General features: G+C 43.7%; 1 protein-coding gene across 1 annotated transcript in view; it reads right to left on the reverse strand.

The window, feature by feature from the left end:
• Positions 1-210: 210 nt before the first annotated feature.
• The window catches only part of SPECC1L (sperm antigen with calponin homology and coiled-coil domains 1 like), a 98036-nt gene continuing 77368 nt past the window's right edge, over positions 211-20878 (reverse strand). Inside the window, exons 6-16 of the mRNA XM_063913046.1 lie at positions 20562-20635; positions 20029-20204; positions 19758-19924; positions 19557-19666; positions 18466-18556; positions 18246-18332; positions 15708-15867; positions 6022-6124; positions 2665-2781; positions 2451-2510; positions 211-2354 (exon numbers count right to left, since the gene is read on the reverse strand). Coding sequence (XP_063769116.1) covers positions 2265-2354; positions 2451-2510; positions 2665-2781; positions 6022-6124; positions 15708-15867; positions 18246-18332; positions 18466-18556; positions 19557-19666; positions 19758-19924; positions 20029-20204; positions 20562-20635 — 1235 coding nt within the window. The 3' untranslated portion in view covers positions 211-2264. The remainder of the gene's footprint in view (positions 2355-2450; positions 2511-2664; positions 2782-6021; positions 6125-15707; positions 15868-18245; positions 18333-18465; positions 18557-19556; positions 19667-19757; positions 19925-20028; positions 20205-20561; positions 20636-20878) is intronic.

The following is a 20878-nucleotide window of genomic DNA, read 5'->3' on the forward strand; positions in this document are numbered from 1 at the left end:
CTGTTATGTCAAATACCAATTAAAAATACCAAACACACACACCACTGAGTTCCCTACAGGATGAAAATGTTGGAGGCTGAAGTGCCAACGTCATAAAGGAGGCTTTTATAGCTCATGGTACCTCCAAGTAGTCTGAAGTAAGGTATCAGAAACAATCAGCCTGTTTCTGTGTCTTTATAAGCAAGCAGATTTCAGTAACCAGAGGAAAAATGAAAACAAAGCTTACTTACTTTATTTTGGAAATGCCCTTTTGCATCGCAAAACCAATGCATGTTTAAATATATCATATATAATAGATAATATATTAATAAAATAATAAGACTGCCAATAACATCTTGCTAGTAGAGAGAGACCTGCAGGGAACAACGGGTATATTTTGTTGTTACACCGCTTTATATTATGGTAAGTGCTCTTCTACCAGGATGTGGTTAAAGCTTCATAGGTATTAATGCAAGTTTGGCCACAAGAAATATTCTGCCAGCATAATATGTTTTAAATATTGTGTACTTAACAATAACAGAACATATAAATTGTGTCGTATACATTAACGGGAACTAGTCTCATTCAGAGATCCACATAGAAAAAAAACTGTAATTTTTGGCAAACTGTTTACTTTCCACAGTTGAGCATTTCAGAGAAGTTAAGAAATGTAGCAAAAACCAAATAAATTAGCCTGGAAAATGTACAATACAAAATAATACGCCTATAGAATTGTCAGCCATTTAAAATGGTATTTAACAATGAATGCCCTATATAATTGACCTTATATATAAACCTCTAAATCTGGCCATGAGAAGGCATGACATACACGCCAGATTAATTCTCACTGCCAAAAAGGCAAAAGAACATTCAGAAATAGCTGCAAATATGTAACCACAGTGAGGAGAGGCAGGGATTGTGATAGCAGCTGAAAGTGTTCTATTGAGAAGATGATTGCTAGATTGAATTGCAAAATACAATCTTGTACCCTCTTTCAAGAAGCAATCTCTGCAGAATTACTTCCTGGTGCACCCTAAAATGTTAATAGAATAATAGGCATTGCATATGCGATAAGCCAATTACTGTGTTTTATCCAGCGCCCTGGCAGGTCACACAGCTGGTTATAAAGTTAAGTTCTGATATCTGGGTCTCACATGAAGTCTCCATTGGCCTTTTCTCATATACAAAAACGCACTGCAACATAATGATGTCTGCCAGCTCCAATGTTTCTAAATAAAATCGTATTTGTGCTATTCCTATGTATAACTTCACTGGGAACCATTTCAATTAGGTTTTACAATTACCCGAAGTGGGATGAGATTTGCAAGATGGTAAGAAGTGAACATAAGCATTTTATCTGTACACTTGCAAATGTTAGGGTTTCATATCACCTCTTTCAAGCTTCTAGAATGTACAAAAGTCCACCCACAGTCTTGAGTTCTTGGAGGAACTTCGTGATCTGGCACTTCATAATTTGGAAATGTTTGTGTCCCCCTCCTGAGGGAGGAAGGAAGAGCGGTTCCAAGTCTGGTTCATGGTTTGTGCAGATTTCAGAGTTCCTTGAAGGAATGTGAAGTAATATGGGGTAATATGGGGTGTAAGATCTAGAGTGGCACAACAGCTTTATACTTCACTGTGGTTACTCTGCAGAAACACTGTACATACAGCATTTTGTTGTGTGTCAGTTACGGCTCTGGTGTACAAAGGCTAACAAGCCGAACGTAGCGCAACATTAACCTGTATCGTCACTTAGTGTTCTAGGCACAAGTAGCAAGAGACAATCTGGACTAAGAGACAGCAGCTTAGATGTTGATACAATATGTGCTTTAGTGTGCATCATTTCCAATGTCTATATTTTCTGGAATGGTTTGATTATTCTTGATGGCTGGCAAGTGCAGCTGCAAGGTGCACACATTGCTAAGGCACTAGGAGAACATCGGCAAGCCTTACATCTGTTCAGCCCACCACAGTCACGATATCATGTTTCCACTGCCTTGGCACAAGCTGCATCCTGAGATACTGTAAGCAGAAATGAAACTGTGCAGTGCCTATGCCATGCAAAGGACACCGACAATGGGATAACTCTTATCTCATGTAGCAGGATGTGAGTCATAGTACAGACTGGTGTATCGGTGAGATCCGTAGAAGATGCTGGTCAGTGAGAAAACTTCAACCTCATGCTCACTGTAAATTGCTTGGAAAGTCTCTGTGTCAACGGTACCCCACAGAAGAGGGCAAGTTTCAAGATGAGGGAGGTTCTGGCAGACATGGGGAATGCCGAATGCTCAGGTTTCAAAGTATTTGTAAATGGATGTTACATACGTCATGAGACACTGCCAGTCTGGCCGCTCCGTTCGTACCATTTCATTGATGTCCTGTAAATGACATACCAGAACTTGCTCATACAACTGATACATGATTAAATATTTTAAAAAATATAATTTCTACTCCTCCGTTCTCCTCACACTCACCAAAGTAGATTTGATGCCCACACTTTCAGCTGCTTGGAAAGCCAGTGAGAAGTTCCTCCTCTACAAAAACACACCAAAAAATGGACGATGAACAAAACAAAAATATATGGAGACATCCAACCTGAGTGACCAAACTAAACAATTTTAACAATGGTACATATTATGTACGGCTGGAAACCTTTCTGCATTGTGGATATGCTAGTTACACAATTACCTTGTCCTGGTTGCTCAGTTCCTGGTATGGGATATGGGCAGGGAGGTAGGTGTGCAGCAAAGCGCAGAATGCAAGGCCGTCATTCCAACTACTGCTGAAATTTGTGATATCAATATTCTGAAAAACAAAACCAAAGATGAAGTAAGCATAGAGATATACAAGTAAATCGCAGAGAATTCGATGGCAGGTAAGAACCACTTCGCCCATCTAGTCTGCCCATGTACACACACACACATACATACACACACTAGACGTAAATCCTTGGGAGCCAATTAACCGTCCAGTATATTTCTGGATTGTGGGAGGAATCAGAGTACCTTAAGATGTGGAACAACAGTGGTCAAAAACTCAGTAGGCAGTCATTATGCTTCTAGACAATATGTCAACACGAGAATCCAGATACCAATATCTAGACACGGTTGTAATTTTTAACCATGCGGGCATTATAAACATGCCACTTTACCAGCATGTTTTGAGTTATAATCCCCACACAGTTAAAATGTTTTAAGTAGATTTACAACTGTGTCGGGATACTAGTGCAGAGAGTCCCGTGTCCACAGTTACTCTCAACAGAACGTATGTATCCCAAAAAGTCCTGATCACTAAATGTAAGCAAATTCAGGACTTTCCAGATTACTCCACCTACCAAAATAATGTGGTTATTGAATCAAGGCACCAGATAACAGAGTTCAAAGGGCTGCTGGTTTCACGTCAAGTAAACGTGTGTATCTTTGCGGCTATCTCATTACTGGTAGCTACTAATTCAGGTAACGCTATCACTACATATACCAGCTGCTCCATAATGGACACAATAACATTTGCTTTAACAGTTCAACAGGGGAAAGTAGATAAGAGCTCTGGAGAAGTTATTTCAGTACAAGTCCCTAAAGAATGCATATTTCTGTATGTACAATCTGCATGAAGAGGCTTCTGTGTATCCATAAGAATAAATATGTAAATGTGCCTATGGGTGTTTGTGCTTCTACCATAATACAAAGGAATCTCCTTCTCACAGGAGCAGGATGTTCCCTCCCGCTGTCCCCGTCTTTTCTTCCCCCGCCTGTCCCTGGGTCAAATTCATTTCTGGGAAGAAACTAAAATAATACCAATAATAATAAAGAATTCATTTCCTGCCTCTTGTACAGCTGTACGTGCTGAGGCGCGCGCACACACTCACACACAGGAGTCGTGGCCTTCGGGGGTCTCAGGCCGAGTGTCTAAGTAGCTAACACTTCTAGGCACAGGACATGTGTATATTCAGGGACAGTGACACAGGGACATAGAAATACTATTTAACACAAGACAGAACCTCTAGGGATGAAGGATTCTCTTCTCAGTACCGGTTACTGTGTCAGGCATTTGTTACCAAGGAATGTGTATATTTATATGAGGGTACAAGCTTATCTTTTTACATTACTGAAGCTCGCAGCCGATTTTACCTAAATTCACTAGTATTCTCACCCCCAACAAATTAGTTTTCTCTGTGCAATATTTCCCAGGTAAGCAGGCATACAGCGGGATGTAGTGGAGTCAGAGATCACAAATCACCAGAGGCGCGGGATGCCGGCCGATCTTAAACGTTTGTTTTTTTTAAAGGGGCAATCACTGACAATGCATGGTTTTGCCTTGTAAGTGTTTGTCCATTTAAAAAAACGACCAAGATCGGCCAGCAGCCCAACTCCAAGTGGTGATGTTGCTCCTAGCAACCAATCAAAATGACATAAAGGGCCAGATTCAAATCCTATCGCACCCGCTATCTCCCGTCTAAAGTGAAGGGAGATAGAGGGGCGAAATTCAAATGTGCCCCGCTATCGCACTGCTCGTGCTCATTACAGCCTGGTTTAGGCGCGTCAAGAGCCTAAACCTGACTAAAGTAATGGGTGCGATCGTGAAGACACCCGTTTGGGCACCCAGACGAGGCTCTTCAAACGCATTTCTGCTCACTACCTCCTATTTTGGTAGGTGGAGATTACTCCACCTACCAAAATAATGTGGTAGGGACAGGCCACCATTTGAATCCGGCCCACAGAATCTGACTGGCTGCTTTGGGCAGCATCACCAAGTTTGTAAATTTACCCCTTAGTTTCTATCCTTGCACCAAACACTGATTAACAAAGCCTAAAGCTGCTTCTAAATACTTCACAGTTATCGTTTTGACTCTCAACTTACCAACTAAATGATAATCGTGCAGTGTATGGGAGCAAATGATAAGTGACAGATTCTTACAACATTAGTGATTGAAATAAAAATTTGTATAAAGGTCATCCAGGAAAGGTCAGATTTAGTTGACCAATCCAAGTAATACTATCTTGGTGGCACGTAAATTAAACTTTGCAGCGATTAGCATACTAGCGTGGTGATTAGGGGGTCGCTGACAGCAAAGCCCCCTTTGCAAATATATGAGCTTAAGAGAAAATGCAGAAGCTAAAGCTGAGTAGCTTACACAAATAAAGCCCCCACTCACTTCCAAAACTATGGTGACCACGTTCACTAGCATGAATGCGTCATTTCCAGATTAGTGCCCCTGCAACAGGACAGTAAGAAGCTTCTCTGCATATTATGCACAAGGCCTTTATTCCTCAGGAAGTCACATGACCTCTACACCAAGTATTTAGCTGTATTTATTGTCTTGTTATCTATCACAGCCATCCACTCCCACAACAACTTCATAAAAACGTCAGTCAGAGCTTGAACATAAAGAAACCGGCATCTCCTAGCATAGAAAAAGTGCAGCAAAATGACAGGGTCTAATGTCACATGTCCCGGCGTGCCCTTTGTCACTGATTTTCAACCTTACCTCCAGGCAGTCATTTCTACAGTGTATATGAACAAAACTGTCAAATGTTCTACAGAATAGCACACTGGTCAAATAAATCATGTAACTGTCGGCAAAGTTGCTTGTTTAGTTCTTACACTGACGTCCATGAATTACTCAAAAGGACAATGGTCTTTTGCCACAATGATATTAAAGATCTAATTTCTAAAGTGAAGCACTTAGTGTCTGTGTCATTGACTTATAATAGACACCCATCATCAAACCCGTTATTTTACCACAGAAGCAAGGAGAACGCAGGCATTACTTACTTGCCATCTGTGCATGCAAAGTGTATTGTTAATTTCTTCCTGGCTCTAGACAGATGGAACTACATGTATCCCAGTAACTATCCTTCATCCGCTCCCTGGAGAGAGAGTGCTGCTTAATAACCCAGGGTCTAATTAACCAACCTAACAAACTGCCTACGCCTTCTCAGGGTCAATTCTAAAGTTAAACGATAACCCCTGCACTGCCAACCAAACATATATGCAACTGAAGTGCAAAGGAAATCACTCTTCACCTAACCCCCCCACCATGCCTACCTGGTATCCCTCTGTCTTCTTCTGGCACCACTTCAGCAAAGCGTTCCTCTTGGAGCCTCCATATTCTCTTGCAAGGGCTGATAAGGGGTCCTTCCTCTCCTCCCTGTAGTATACAATGATTGGCAAATGTGTGAGAAGTGTGAACAGAGATTAAATAGTAGGAATATTCTACATGCCTATGTGAAGTGCAAAAGAGACAGAACAGTCCATTTGATCAACCTGCCTTTTACAACAAAGAACTTATTAACAATAACATGAAACATGTATATCAGTAAATTTAGAGGTGTACTTCTATAAATTATTTTATTTTTATATTGTAGAAGATTAAAACACAAATGTCAAAAACTAGAACTTTCAGCATATTTTTCATGGGTCAAACAGTTTATAAAGAATTTGAATCACTGCCAGTCAATGAAAAAATAAGATTTTACTCACCGGTAAATCTATTTCTCGTAGTCCGTAGTGGATGCTGGGGACTCCGTAAGGACCATGGGGAATAGACGGGCTCCGCAGGAGACTGGGCACTCTAAGAAAGATTTAGTACTACTGGTGTGCACTGGCTCCTCCCTCTATGCCCCTCCTCCAGACCTCAGTTAAGGAAACTGTGCCCGGAAGAGCTGACATTACAAGGAAAGGATTTTGGAATCCAGGGTAAGACTCATACCAGCCACACCAATCACACCGTATAACTTGTGATAACATACCCAGTCAACAGTATGAACAACAACAGAGCATCAGACAAACCTGATGCAACCATAACATAACCCTTATTTAAGCAATAACTATATACAAGTATTGCAGAAGAAGTCCGCACTTAAGACGGGCGCCCAGCATCCACTACGGACTACGAGAAATAGATTTACCGGTGAGTAAAATCTTATTTTCTCTAAAGTCCTAGTGGATGCTGGGGACTCCGTAAGGACCATGGGGATTATACCAAAGCTCCCAAACGGGCGGGAGAGTGCGGATGACTCTGCAGCACCGAATGAGCAAACACAAGGTCCTCCTCAGCCAGGGTATCAAACTTGTAGAACTTTGCAAAAGTGTTTGAACCCGACCAAGTAGCTGCTCGGCAAAGCTGTAATGCCGAGACCCCTCGGGCAGCCGCCCAAGAAGAGCCCACCTTCCTTGCGGAATGGGCTTTTACTGATTTTGGAGGCGGCAAGCCAGCCGCAGAATGAGCCTGCTGAATCATGTTACAGATCCAGCGAGCAATAGTTTGCTTTGAAGCAGGAGCACCCAGCTTGTTGGATGCATACAGGATAAACAGCGAGTCAGTTTTCCTGACTCCAGCCGTTCTGGCTACATAAATCTTCAAAGCCCTGACTACATCTAGTAACTTGGAATCCTCCAAGTCACGAGTAGCCGCAGGCACCACAATAGGTTGGTTCAAATGAAAAGATGACACCACCTTTGGCAGAAATTGCGGACGAGTCCGTAAATCTGCCCTGTCCATATGGAAAACCAGATAGGGGCTTTTACATGACAAAGCCGCCAATTCTGACACACGCCTAGCCGAAGCTAAGGCCAATAGCATGACCACTTTCCACGTGAGATATTTTACTCCACGGTCTTAAGCGGCTCAAACCAATGATATTTCAGGAAACTCAACACCACGTTAAGATCCCAAGGTGCCACTGGTGGCACAAAAGGGGGCTGAATATGCAGCACTCCCTTTACAAACGTCTGAACTTCAGGTAGAGAAGCTAGTTTTTTTTTTTTTTTAAAGAAAATGGATAGGGCCGAAATCTGGACCTTAATGGACCCCAATTCTAGGCCCAAAGTCACTCCCGACTGTAGGAAGTGAAGGAAACGGCCCAGCTGGAATTCCTCTGTAGAGGCATTCCTGGCCTCACACCCAGCAACATATTTTCGCCGTATACGGTGATAATGTTTAGCCGTCACGTCCTTCCTAGCCTTTATCAGCGTAGGAATAACCTCATCCGGAATCCCTTTTTTCTACTAGGATCCGGCGTTCAACCGCCATGCCGTCAAACGCAGCTGCGGTAAGTCTTGGAACATACAAGGTCCCTGCTGCAACAGATCCTGCCCTAGAGGCAGAAGCCATGGGTCCTCTGTGAGCATTTCTTGCAGCTCTGGATACCAAGTCCTTCTTGGCCAATCCGGAACAATGAGTATTGTTCTCACTCCTCTTTTCCTTATGATTCTCAGCACCTTGGGTAAGAGAGGAAGAGGAGGAAACACATAGGGGTATATGCAATTGTGGTCGAATTCCCGAAATTGTCGAATTTCGGGTCATTTTCGACCAAAAAAAAAAATTCCCCTATGCAATCCAGTGCTTTCCGACCAAAAAACGGACTTTCAAAATTCGACTTTTTGAAATTCGAATTTTTGCAAATTCGACTTTTCTGCAATGATACAAGTGCTGCAATTCGACCAAAGCATATTCAATTCAAGTTTTGAAATTCGACAGCAGTGCTTTTAGACAGCAAATTCGTCATTTTCAATCCGCCACACTTTGGAGGGTGAAAACAAATAAAAAAATTTTAAACATGTTTTTTTTGGTGGTTTTTTTTTTGGGAATAGCAGATCTATTTATATTAGAAGGGATTAGGTACTTTTTTTTTTTTTTTGGGAGGCACAAATATTATTTATATATTTTTTAAAATATTATTTTTTTTATTTTTTTATGCTGGAAGGGTAAAATCATTAAAAAAAATGGCGTGGGGTCCCCCCTCCAAAGCATAACCAGCCTCGGGCTCATTGAGCTGGTCCTGGTTCTAAAAATGCGGGGAAAAAATTGACAGGGGATCCCCCGTATTTTTAAAACCAGCACCGGGCTCTGCGCCTGGTGCTGGTGCCAAAAATACGGGGGACAAAAAGAGTAGAGGTCCCCCGTATTTTTAACACCAGCATCGGGCTCCACTAGCTGGACAGATAATGCCACAGCCGGGGGTCACTTTTATGCCGTGCCCTGCGGCCGTGGCATCAAATATCCAACTAGTCACCCCTGGCCGGGGTACCCTGGGGGAGTGGGGACCCCTTCAATCAAGGGGTCCCCCCCCCCCAGCCACCCAAGGGCCAGGGGTGAAGCCCGAGGCTGTCCCCCCCCATCCAATGGGCTGCGGATGGGGGGGCTGATAGCCTTTGTGATAATAAAAAGATATTGTTTTTTCCAATAGTACTACAAGTCCCAGCAAGCCTCCCCCGCAAGCTGGTACTTGGAGAACCACAAGTACCAGCATGCGGGAGAAAAACGGGCCCGCTGGTACCTGTAGTACTACTGGGAAAAAAATACCCAAATAAAAACAGGACACACACACCGTCGACAGTAAAACTTTATTTCATACGTCGACACACACATACTTACCTATGTTCACACGCCGACATCGGTCCTCTTCTCCATGTAGAATCCACGGATACCTGTAAAGAAAAGTTCAAAATACTCACCTCAACCATGGTCCAGAGATAAATCCACGGACTTGGCAAAATAAGAAAACGCAAATACCCGCACCAAAAACGGACTGAAAGGGGTCCCATGCTGACACATGGGACACCTTTCCACGAATGAGACCTGTCAGTGACAGCTGTCACTGACAGGTCTCTAAGCCAATCAGGAAGCGCAACTTCGTTGCGCTCACCTGATTGGCTGAGCGCTGTCTGCACTGTGACAGCGCATCGCACAGCTCCCTCCATTATATTCAATGGTGGGAACTTAGCGGCTAGCGGTGAGGTCACCCGCCGGTCAGCGGCTGACCGGCGGGTGACCCCACCGCTACCCGCAAAGTTCCCACCATTGAAAGTAATGGAGCGGCTTTGCGATGCGCTGTCACAGTACAGACAGCGGACAGCCAATCAGGTGAGCGCCACGGAAGTAGCGCTTCCTGATTGGCTGAAGGGACGTCAGTGACAGGAGTCACGTGATGTCCCGGCATTCGGGAGAAAGGGGTCTGATGTGAAAACATTGGACCCCTTTCTAGTCCGGTATGGATCGGTGTTCGGTTTGTTTTTTTGCCAAGAACGTGGATTTACCTCTGGACGTGGATGTACCTCTGGACGCTGGAAGGTGAGTATAATTTTTTCACAGGTACCCTCGGATCGTCGGCGACCGTGGCAGTCGGCGTGTCAACATAGGTAAGTATGTGTGTGTCGGCAGTATGTAATAAAGTTGTACAAGTCACGGTGTCTGTGTCCTGTTTTTATTTGGGTATTTTTTTTCCAGTAGTACTACAGGTACCAGCGGGCCCGTTTTTCTCCCGCATGTTGGTACTTGTGGTTCTCCAAGTACCAGCTTGCGGGGGAGGCTTGCTGGGACTTGTAGTACTAATGGAAAAAACAATATCTTTTTATTATCACAAAGGCTATCAGCCCCCCCATCCGCAGCCCATTGGATGGGGGGGGACAGCCTCGGGCTTCACCCCCGGCCCTTGGGTGGCTGGGGGGGGGGGGACCCCTTGATTGAAGGGGTCCCCACTCCCCCAGGGTACCCCGGCCAGGGGTGACTAGTTGGATATTTGATGCCACGGCCGCAGGGCACGGCATAAAAGTGACCCCCGGCTGTGGCATTATCTGTCCAGCTAGTGGAGCCCGATGCTGGTGTTAAAAATACGGGGGACCCCTACTCTTTTTGTCCCCCGTATTTTTGGCACCAGCATCAGGCGCAGAGCCCGGTGCTGGTTTTAAAAATACGGGGGATCCCTGGCCAATTTTTCCCCTGCATTTTTAGAACCAGGACCAGCTCAAAGAGCCCGAGGCTGGTTATGCTTTGGAGGGGGGACCCCACGCCATTTTTTTTCCGGGTTTTTCACGTTTTTTTTTCCCGTTTTTTTAAATCGCGGCAAAATCCGCCAAATCGGCCGATTTTTGCCCGCGATTCTGGCGAATCCGTTTTTCATTGAATATGGTGAATCCCGGCAGGCACCTGCCGGGATTCACCTGGCGAATTTGGTCGAATTAAAAAACGGCGATAATTGCCGCGAATTCGACCGCAATTGCATATACCCCATAAACCGACTGGAACATCCACGGTGTCACCAGTGCGTCTACAGCTATCGCCTGAGAGTCTCTTGACCTGGCGCAATACCTCTGTAGCTTTTTGTTGAGGCGGGATGCCATCATGTCCACCTGTGGCAGTTCCCACCGACCTACAATCTGCGCAAAGACTTCTTGATGAAGTCCCCCCTCTCCCGGGTGGAGGTCGTGCCTGCTGAGGAAGTCTGCTTCCCAGTTGTCCACTCCCGGAATGAACACTGCTGACAATGCTCGTACGTGATTCTCTGCCCATCGAAGAATTCTGGTGGCTTCCGCCATCGCCACCCTGCTCCTTGTGCCGCCTTGGCGGTTTACATGAGCCACTGCGGTGATGTTGTCTGATTGGATCAGCACCGATTGGTTGCGAAGCAGGGTCTCCGCTTGACTTAGGGCGTTGTATATGGCCCTTAGTTCCAGGATATTGATGTGAAGGCAAGTCTCCTGACTTGACCACAGCCCTTGGAAACTTCTTCCCTGAGTGACTGCCCCCCACCCTCGGAGGCTTGCATCCGTGGTCACCAGGACCCAGTCCTGAATGTCGAACCTGCGGCCCTCGAGAAGGTGAGTACTCTGCAGCCACCACTAGAGAGACACCCTGGCCCCGGGGGATAGGGTGATTAACCGATGCATCTAAAGATGTGATCCGGACCACTTTGTCCAGTAAGTCCCATTAGAAGGTCCTCTCATGGAACCTGCCGAAAGGAATGGCCTCGTATGATGCCACCATCTTTCCCAGGACTCGAGTGCAGTGATGCACTGACACCTGTTTTGGTTTTAATAGATTCCTGACCAGTGTCACGAGCTCCTGAGCTCTCTCTATCGGGAGATAAACCCTTTTCTGGTCTGTGTCAAGGATCATGCCTAGGAGAGGCAGATGAGCTGTAGGAACCAACTGCGACTTTGGAATATTTAGAATCCAGCCGTGTTGCCGTTACACTTCCAGAGAAAGTGATACGCTGTTCAGCCACTGCTCTCTTGATCTCGCTTTTATGAGGAGATCGTTCAAGCACGTGATAATAGTGACACCTTGCTTCCGCAGGAGCACCATCATTTCCGCCATTACCTTGGTGAATATTCTCGGGGCCGTGGAGAGACCAAACGGCAACGTCTGAAATTGGTAATGACAATCCCGTACCGCAATTCTGAGGTACGCCTGATGAGGTGGATAAATGGGGACATGAAGGTATGCCTCCTTTATGTCCCGAGTCACGCTTCTAACGACCGCTCTTAGCGATTCCATCTTGAACTTGATCCTTTTCAGGTATATGTTCAGGGATTTTAAATTCAATATGGGTCTGACCGAACCGTCTGGTTTCGGGACTACCACATGGTCGAATAATAACCCCCTCCTTGTCGAAGGAGGGGAACCTTGACCACCACCTGTTGAAGATACAATTTGTGAATTGCAGTTAACCCTGTTTCCCTCTCGTGGGGGGAAGCCGGCAGGGCCGGCAGTGAGGAGGCATCTTCTCAAAGTCCAGCTTGTATCCCTGAGACACAATATCTATTGCCCAGGGATCTAACAGGGAGTAAACCCACTTGTTGCAGAACTTACGAAAGCGTGCCCCCACCGGGCCTAGCTCCGTCTGTGGAGCCCCAGCGACATGCGGTGGATTTTCATAGAGGCCGGGGAGGACTTCTGTTCCTGGGAACTAGCTGTGTTGTGCAGCTTCTTTCCTCTGGCCCCGCCTCTGGCAAGAAAGGACGCATCTCGGACTTTCTTGTTTCTTTGTTCGAAAAGCTGCATTTGATAATGACGTGCTTTCCTAGGCTGTGCAGGAATATAAGGCAAAATATCCGAATTACCAGCTATAGCCGTGGAGACCAGGTCCGAGAACCCTTCTCCACACAATCCTCAGCCTTCCATATGCCACTTAATTTGGCATCATCTGTCCATTGCATATTCTACAGGACACGTCCAGCAGAAATCGACATAGCTTTGACTCTAGGACCCAGTATACTCATTTCTCTTTGGGCATGTTTGATTATATATATCTCTTAAGACAGCATCTTTAATATATATACATATCTCTCTATATACATATATATATATATATATACACATACTAGGGTCTCAATTTCTGCTGATAAGGTACCTGTCCACGCCGCCCCAGTGCTATAAACCCATGCCGACACAATCGCCTGTCTGAGTAGTGTACCAGAATGTGCACGCTATCTGCAGGATCCCTGAGAATAGCTAGGGCTACCTTCTGGGCAAACGTGACACCCTAGGGGAAGATTCCCATCACATCCTGGTCCTAGTGGGGAAAGGATACTGCCTGAGAATTCTTTGTGGGAAGCTGCAGTCTCTTGTCTGGAGATTCCCGCTCTTTTTCCTCATGAGAGGAGGGAAATTTACCTCAGCTTTCTTCCCCTTAAACATGTGTACCCTTGTGTCAGGGACAAATGAGTCATCAGTGATATGCAAATCATCTTTTATTACAATAATCATATATTGAATACTTTTCTGCCATTTTGGCTGTAACTTTGCATTATCGTAGTCGACACTGGAGTCAAACTCCGTGTCGATATCAGTGTTTATTATTTTGGATAGGGAGCATTGTGAGACTCTGAAGGTCTCTGCGCCATAGGGACAGACATGGGTAGATTTCCTGTCTGTTCTCTAATCTTTTGTGCAATAAATTTACCTTAGCACTTACACATATCCAAACAGGTGTCGGCGTTGTCGACGGAGACACCCTCTCACACACATATTTGCTCTATCTCCTCCTTAGGGGAGCCTTTTACCTCAGACATGTCGACACACACGTACCGACACACCACACACACAGGGGATGCTCTATTTGAAGACAGTTCCCCCACAAGGCCCTTTGGAGAGACAGAGAGAGTATGCCAGCACACACCCCAGCGCTATATGACCCAGGAATCACACAGTCACTTAGTGTTAACCCAGTAGCTGCTGTATATAGTTTTTACGCCAAATTTTTCACCCTCTTTTATCGTGCTTCTGCAGGGGAGAGCCTGGGGAGCTTCCTCTCAGCGGAGCTGTGGAGAGAAAATGGCGCTGGTGGGTGCTGAGGAAGAAGCCCCGCCCCCTCAGTGGCGGGCTTCTGTCCCGCGATTTTGTGTAAAAATAATTGCGGGGGCTCATGCATATTACAGTGCCCAGCTGTATATATGCTGCTTTTTGCCAGGAGGTACTCAATTGCTGCCCAGGGCGCCCCCCCCTGCGCCCTGCACCCTACAGTGACCGGAGTGTGTGGGTTAGTGTGGGAGCAATGGCGCACAGCTGCAGTGCTGTGCGCTACCTCATATGAAGACAGGAGTCTTCTGCCGCCGATTTTGACGTCTTCTTGCTTCAACCCGCCGGCTTCTGGCTCTGCGAGGGGGACGGCGGCGCGGCGCGGCTCCGGGAACGGATGACCAAGGTTAAGTTCCTGTGTTCGATCCCTCTGGAGCTAATGGTGTCCAGTAGCCTAAGAAGCGCAACCTAGCCGCAGTTAGTAGGTTTGCTTCTCTCCCCTCAGTCCCACGTAGCAGAGTCTGTTGCCAGCAGAAGTTCTCTGAAAATAAAAAAACCTAACTAAAATACTTTCTTATCAGCAAGCTAAGGAGAGCTCACTAAAATGCACCCAGCTCCTTCCGGGCACAGATTCTAACTGAGGTCTGGAGGAGGGGCATAGAGGGAGGAGCCAGTGCACACCAGTAGTACTAAATCTTTCTTAGAGTGCCCAGTCTCCTGCGGAGCCCGTCTATTCCCCATGATCCTTACGGAGTCCCCAGCATCCACTAGAACGTTAGAGAAACTATTATATCTGGAAACACCGTAAAATTCACACACAATCACAGGGAAACAATCTAGGGAAGTGATGGGGAATCTTTGGCACTCCAGCTGTTGTTGAACTACACATTCCAGCATGCCCTGCTACAGTTTTAGCATGGCCAAATAGTAAAACTGTAGCAGGGCATGCTGGGATGTGTAGTTCAACAGCAGCTGGAGTGCCAAAGGTTCCCCATCACTGATCTAGGGTAATTGTACCCAGAGCAGCCACATCTATAAAAGACAGGAGGGATAAATGTATTATAACGGCACAACACTTACTGCTTCACATCGGTAATGAGGCGATGCAGGAAGGGACAACGACAAAATGTGAGCTCAAGTCGTGACATCTTGTCTACTAAAGCGGGGGAGTGAAAACTTCCCCCTCCAGCGATGTCCCTCTCAGCACACAGCACATGCTGATGCGCTGCGTCTCCCTGCCTGGCTGACTCCACTGCGCATGTGCGGGATCTCGCTACTCATGTGAGAACCCCCTACGCAGTGCGGGGCCGCCACCTTCCACAGCCAGCTCTGTCCCTGCTGCGGAGATAGGGCATCGCCACCTGTAACTGTCAAAATCAATAGCTGCAGGTGTCAGAACGGTAGCACTACTGACGGTTCATACATTGCCCCCTCATATCTGCGTTTTCTCTCTTAAGATAGCAGCGCCGCCCACACCGCTGCTGTCATACATGGGAAAGAAGCGGTATCAGTGCACATAACACGCTCCCCCATACCAGCGGATCATACATTTACCCCAGAGTACTCTGCTAGGGCATTGCAGCCAGAGCAGCCACATGCGTGTAATGTTTATTTACACTGTGGTAAACAATACACAAAATGATTGCAGCACAGGGAACTCAGTCTAGTGGTATGCAGGAGCACGAGGCAACTAAACTACTGAGGCTTCTACCTGATGCGGTTTCGGGCAGTTGGTGTCACAGACGCTGTGGGCGAGGAAGAAGTGAGGGAATGTTGTGGTGAGGGTGAAGTCATTGACATCAGAGGAGAAGCAGAACCTCCATCTGGCACACTGATGTCACGTTTTAGTTCCTCACTGCTGCGGCGAGATACTAAACAAATAACAAAAAACACTCTTACAAGACATATTACCAAAAGGAAACAGCTTTCAGTCTCTGATAAGGCACCAAGAGAACGGAGGACATCATAAAACGTCCAAATTTGTCTCAAACCTCATAATATGGCTCTTTATATGACATTTACAGGATACATGATGAGGAAGATACAGCGGAAAACAATGAGATACACAGAAAATGAAATAGATTATAAAGCTTTGTCTTAACAATAATAACTGATTACAACAATACAATTATTTGCACAAGGCTACATTCTAATCAGCACCCAGTAAGAATCCCAGAAAGAGAGACAGGAAGGGGATAGGAAATCCCCGTGGAAGTTCAAGTCAGACACTTCCTCTCAAATAAGGTTTCTATTCTGAGTACAGGAAGTAAAAATACAAAACAAGGTAGGTAGAAAAAATTATATATATATATTTATAGAATGGAATAGCCGGCACTCCACTTTGAAATGTGTAATTTGCGCCGGTGCCCTCCCGTTATCAAACCCTCAGGTATGTGTAGCTTAGGGCGGCGCTCAGACTTCTATAAAAAATACAGACTCCCAAGATGTCAGTCAACGTTTCAGAGTTTTTACTTGAACTCTTTCGTCAGGACACAAGCATTGTTTGTGAAGAGTGTTTAAATATTCTAAGCAATCTACTAATTGGCTCCACCTCTCAGTCACCAGTACTGGAAGTACTTCAGTAAGTAATGAGATGCAATACAAAATATATTGGTAACATGAAAACAATATATCAAGAATGTGAAAAAGACATTGCGCAAAGTTGCTAATATAAAGCGCAACAAAGTGCTAATTGTATAGCCGTAAAGAGCAACAATATGAATGAGTAGACCCCGCTAGGACTTAATGAGCAATTAGGTTTAAACTGCTTTTTATAACCGTTTCCATTTTAGTGATATATGCCATCATTTATGTCATCATCTGTGTAAGTTTTATATGTGCTCATCTGCATTTTTAGTATATATATATATATTTTTGTAGACATTTTTGCAATGGATTAACTGGATATATTTAATGGTTCATATATTCTGTGATGTATCATTGCATAATTATGTGCAAACACATTTAAGCAGATATCAACAAGTATACAACTTTAAGTCTATAGTAACTTATAAAGCCAAAATAACATATAGCTAATTCTAAACCTTATGCAAACAAGGTGCAACTACAACATAACATTGTTTGGTATTACTAACTGAAATGCTACTTTATGAGAGTCGGCAATATGTCAAATAATCATGGCTGTCAGACTATACTATTGAATATTTCATGTGTTTAATTGCAGACTGCCAATTATCTGTATAATTGAGACAGCTTTTCTTTTCTCCTTTTTACTACAGACATACCATTAATGATTCATACAGCTTGAACATCTGTTTGTACTGTGATCAAAGTTTTTCATAATTGTTGAATAATTGTTTATATTGGTGCACTTTATGGCTATACAAATTGCACTTTGTTGCGCTTTATGTTAGCAACTTTGCACAATGTCTTTTTCACATAATTGACATTGTTTTCATGTTACCAATATATTTTGTATTGCATCTGATTTATACACCTGTATAACCACTTCCAGTCCTGGTGACTGAGAGGTGGAGCCAATTAGTAGATTGCATTGGATATTTAAACACTCTTCACAAACAATGCTTGTGTCCTGAGGAAAGAGTTCAAGTAACAACTCTGAAACGTTGACTGACATCTTGGGAGTCTGTGTATTTTTTATAGACGTCTGAGTGCCGCCCTAAGCTACACACACACACATTTTATTTTTATATATATATATATATATATATATATATATATATATTTATTTTTATTATCATCATTATTTTATTTTTTAAATGTAATTATGTTTTATTTATTTATTTTTTGTACTAATTCAAATCTGGGTGGAAAATGTCATTTGTATTGACCATGTACAGTTAGAGACTCATTCCCAAATAAAAATCATCCTGTAGTTGCACATACCAAATGCCACTACACTTAAGAATTTACCATGTTCTATCAAAAGGTATAGAACAGTACAGACGAGAGAGCAGCGACATTAAAAGACATCCACAAGGTTATTTCTCAAGTCAATGAAATGGAAGCCTGACATCAAACATAAGGGACCATCTTTTATAATATTTGATGAAATGGACAACCTTGTACCGTCTCTTCCTCTCTAATTAATGGTCAGCTATGAACGCTGGATTTTGTCTCGCGTCTATCAGCATCAATCTCTCCACTGAAAACACTGTTATTCTCAAGGTGTTATGCAGCTAAAAACCTTGCACCATTCCAAATATCCATCTATACTCTCAGGTTCCCACTGTGGTTATTTATCTAAATAACATTGTTTCTGCTTTACCAGAGATGGATTTTGTGCTGTCCATGGTTGGAACACGAGGCAAGGATGAGGCCGTTCTGCCACTGGACGAAGTTCTCAATAGATGTTCTGCAGAAAAAACAAGATACGAGTCCTGATCATTCACAGTTCTTTTAGAGTACTTTACAGTCACAGTTTTACTGTACTCCTAAAACCAATAAATAGTACTAAATTAATGCTGTTCTTTAAATTTGCTATGTACCTTGTACTGGTATTTCAGCATAGCTTGGTCTCTTCTCTGACAGGCCTGGTAATGATTTAGTAGAAGATATAGGTCCACTGATGGAATGTCTCTGCAAGTGAGATGAACATAAAAATGTAGGTACTGTATATCCAATAAGTCAATGCACTTCAAAAGTAGAATATATTGGTACAAATATAGCACAAATGGGTCAAATAAAAATATTTGACACAGATTTTAAATAAATTATTTACATTAAAAAAAGAAGAGGAGAAAATCCCTGTTTAACTGCATCCCACCCACACGTTCTGTTAGATTACACAAAATTTGCACCCCCCTGAGTTACAGTGGGGATTAAAAAGGTCTTCATATGATGAGTGAATTTACTTCAAACTCCTTTGCAGATGTGTGTGAGAGAACTGGCCTAACACTTATATGTACATTTTATTACATCCAGATGCAGGGGTTCATTCACAATTTAAATCAAGGAAATTGAAAAGCTTAACTCATTTGAGAGAATATGTCTCTATAACCCCACAAGATGGGAACTATCTCCTCCTTGCACAATCCCCTCTCATCTACAGGTTCATTTTTATTAGAACACCTTTATCAACATCTATGTAATAATAGCGAGATAGTTGTTTAGAATTGTCCCTAAGGACTCTACACTGCAATATGCATCTCATACCTCCCCAGCTGGTACAAAGGGTGCTTTTAGTGAAGTGCAACTGGACGGAGGCTGACACCAATTGTGACCACGCCCCCTTCCCCTACACATGCACGTTTGACCTAATCCCACAACCTAAAAAGGTTGGTGTATAATGTCTACCTACGCATTCTGAAATGTTAAGTTTGTCCACTTTTGGGTATTTTTATAGCTTTTGTTATATCTGTGACCTGGAATCGTACACTTATAATGTAAATCTGAAAAAGAAAATACACTTCTTTGATCCCCCAAAGAAAAAAAACGATTTAATTCACTGTTTTCGCTATGTGACTAATTCCAGATGAACGTTTACCAATGAAATGCATGTGATAATTAATTCTATTTTATAAGATATATTACAAATAAAATATATTTATTAGAACAGATGACAGATTCTTTTCCTTACCTGCATAGGGGACACCGCTGCAGCCGGTGGAGTTTTCATGGGGCTAGGGCTTAGAGGTGTGCGGGGAATGGAGGTCGCCACTGCAGCTGCTGCCACTGCTGGATTAGGGGCTATTATAAAAAGGAAGTTGATGAGTATATCATCTGTTTCTATAGAGGTACAACCTTCATTGTTTGTTTGCTAACTGGCATGTAAGATTACCTGGTGAAGATGCATTGTCAAATGATTTTATGAGGGTCTTGACAGTGGGTGTGGGTTCAGAAGAAGTGGAAGACCTTCGACTAAGACCCATTCCCTGTCTCAAGGCTGCCAAGTCCCTCTCCACAGCATTCATATAATTATATACACGACCTCGTTCCTCTTCTTGCCTGGAGAAATATGCATATGTAGATTTAAGCCTTAACTGTATATTCACAAGTATTTGATTATAATTAAAAATGTAGCTTTAATCCTATAATTCGTGTGCCCTTACTTTCGGGATGCGGCATTCTCCAATTCCTTGGAAAGCTTTTCATTTTTCTCCAGTGCCTCTTGGAGACGCCGTTTCAGCTCACCAATCTCTTCCTGTGCTTCCGACTTGATGTCATTGGCAATCACTACAGCAGTTTGTAAATCAGCCTGAAACTGGCGCCACTCTGCAGATTCCTCCTGTGATGCCCAGCAGAAAGAGGAAGCTTGGAATCACACATTATATTATACATGACAAATGTGGTTAGAGAGAGTGTGTGTGTGTGTGTGTGTGTGTGTGTGTGTGTGTGTGTGTGTGTGTGTATACATACATGTATATACAATACACACAAGCACACACACACTAGGTATAGATACCACTAATTAGTTAATTATATGGAAGGCTGTAAGGACACGTAATCATGACTAAAATATTAAATAGGACAAACACTCAGAGGAAATAGCTAAAAATGTTTCCCTGGAGCAATTGTGAGGACAGTTCTTAGGCATTGTTATGAGAAAAAAAAGAAAAAAGAAAAAAAAAGGCGGAGCTCTTACCCGCAGCTTGCGATTTAATATTTTGATCTCACGCTCCATGTCATGTTTCTGGTCCTGCAGCTTTTTTACAGTGTCTAAAAGATGAAGAGGAACTTGCTTGAGAAGTGTGGGACACACACACACAAACTAGTTAATTATGTTAGTAATAAATTATCTGCAGATGTGTCCACTTACATCTAGCCTCCCTGCACATTAAACAGCCCTTCTAGTCATGCCGTGGCATAACTCTGTACCACCGAGCGCCTTTCCGTGCAACTTTTTCCATTAAAAAGCAATTTGCAAAAATGATGTGAATAGGACGCACAAGCAGCTTCTGC

The sequence above is a fragment of the Pseudophryne corroboree genome, chromosome 1 (assembly GCF_028390025.1).
Source record: "Pseudophryne corroboree isolate aPseCor3 chromosome 1, aPseCor3.hap2, whole genome shotgun sequence".
NCBI classification, from domain to species: domain Eukaryota; kingdom Metazoa; phylum Chordata; class Amphibia; order Anura; family Myobatrachidae; genus Pseudophryne; species Pseudophryne corroboree.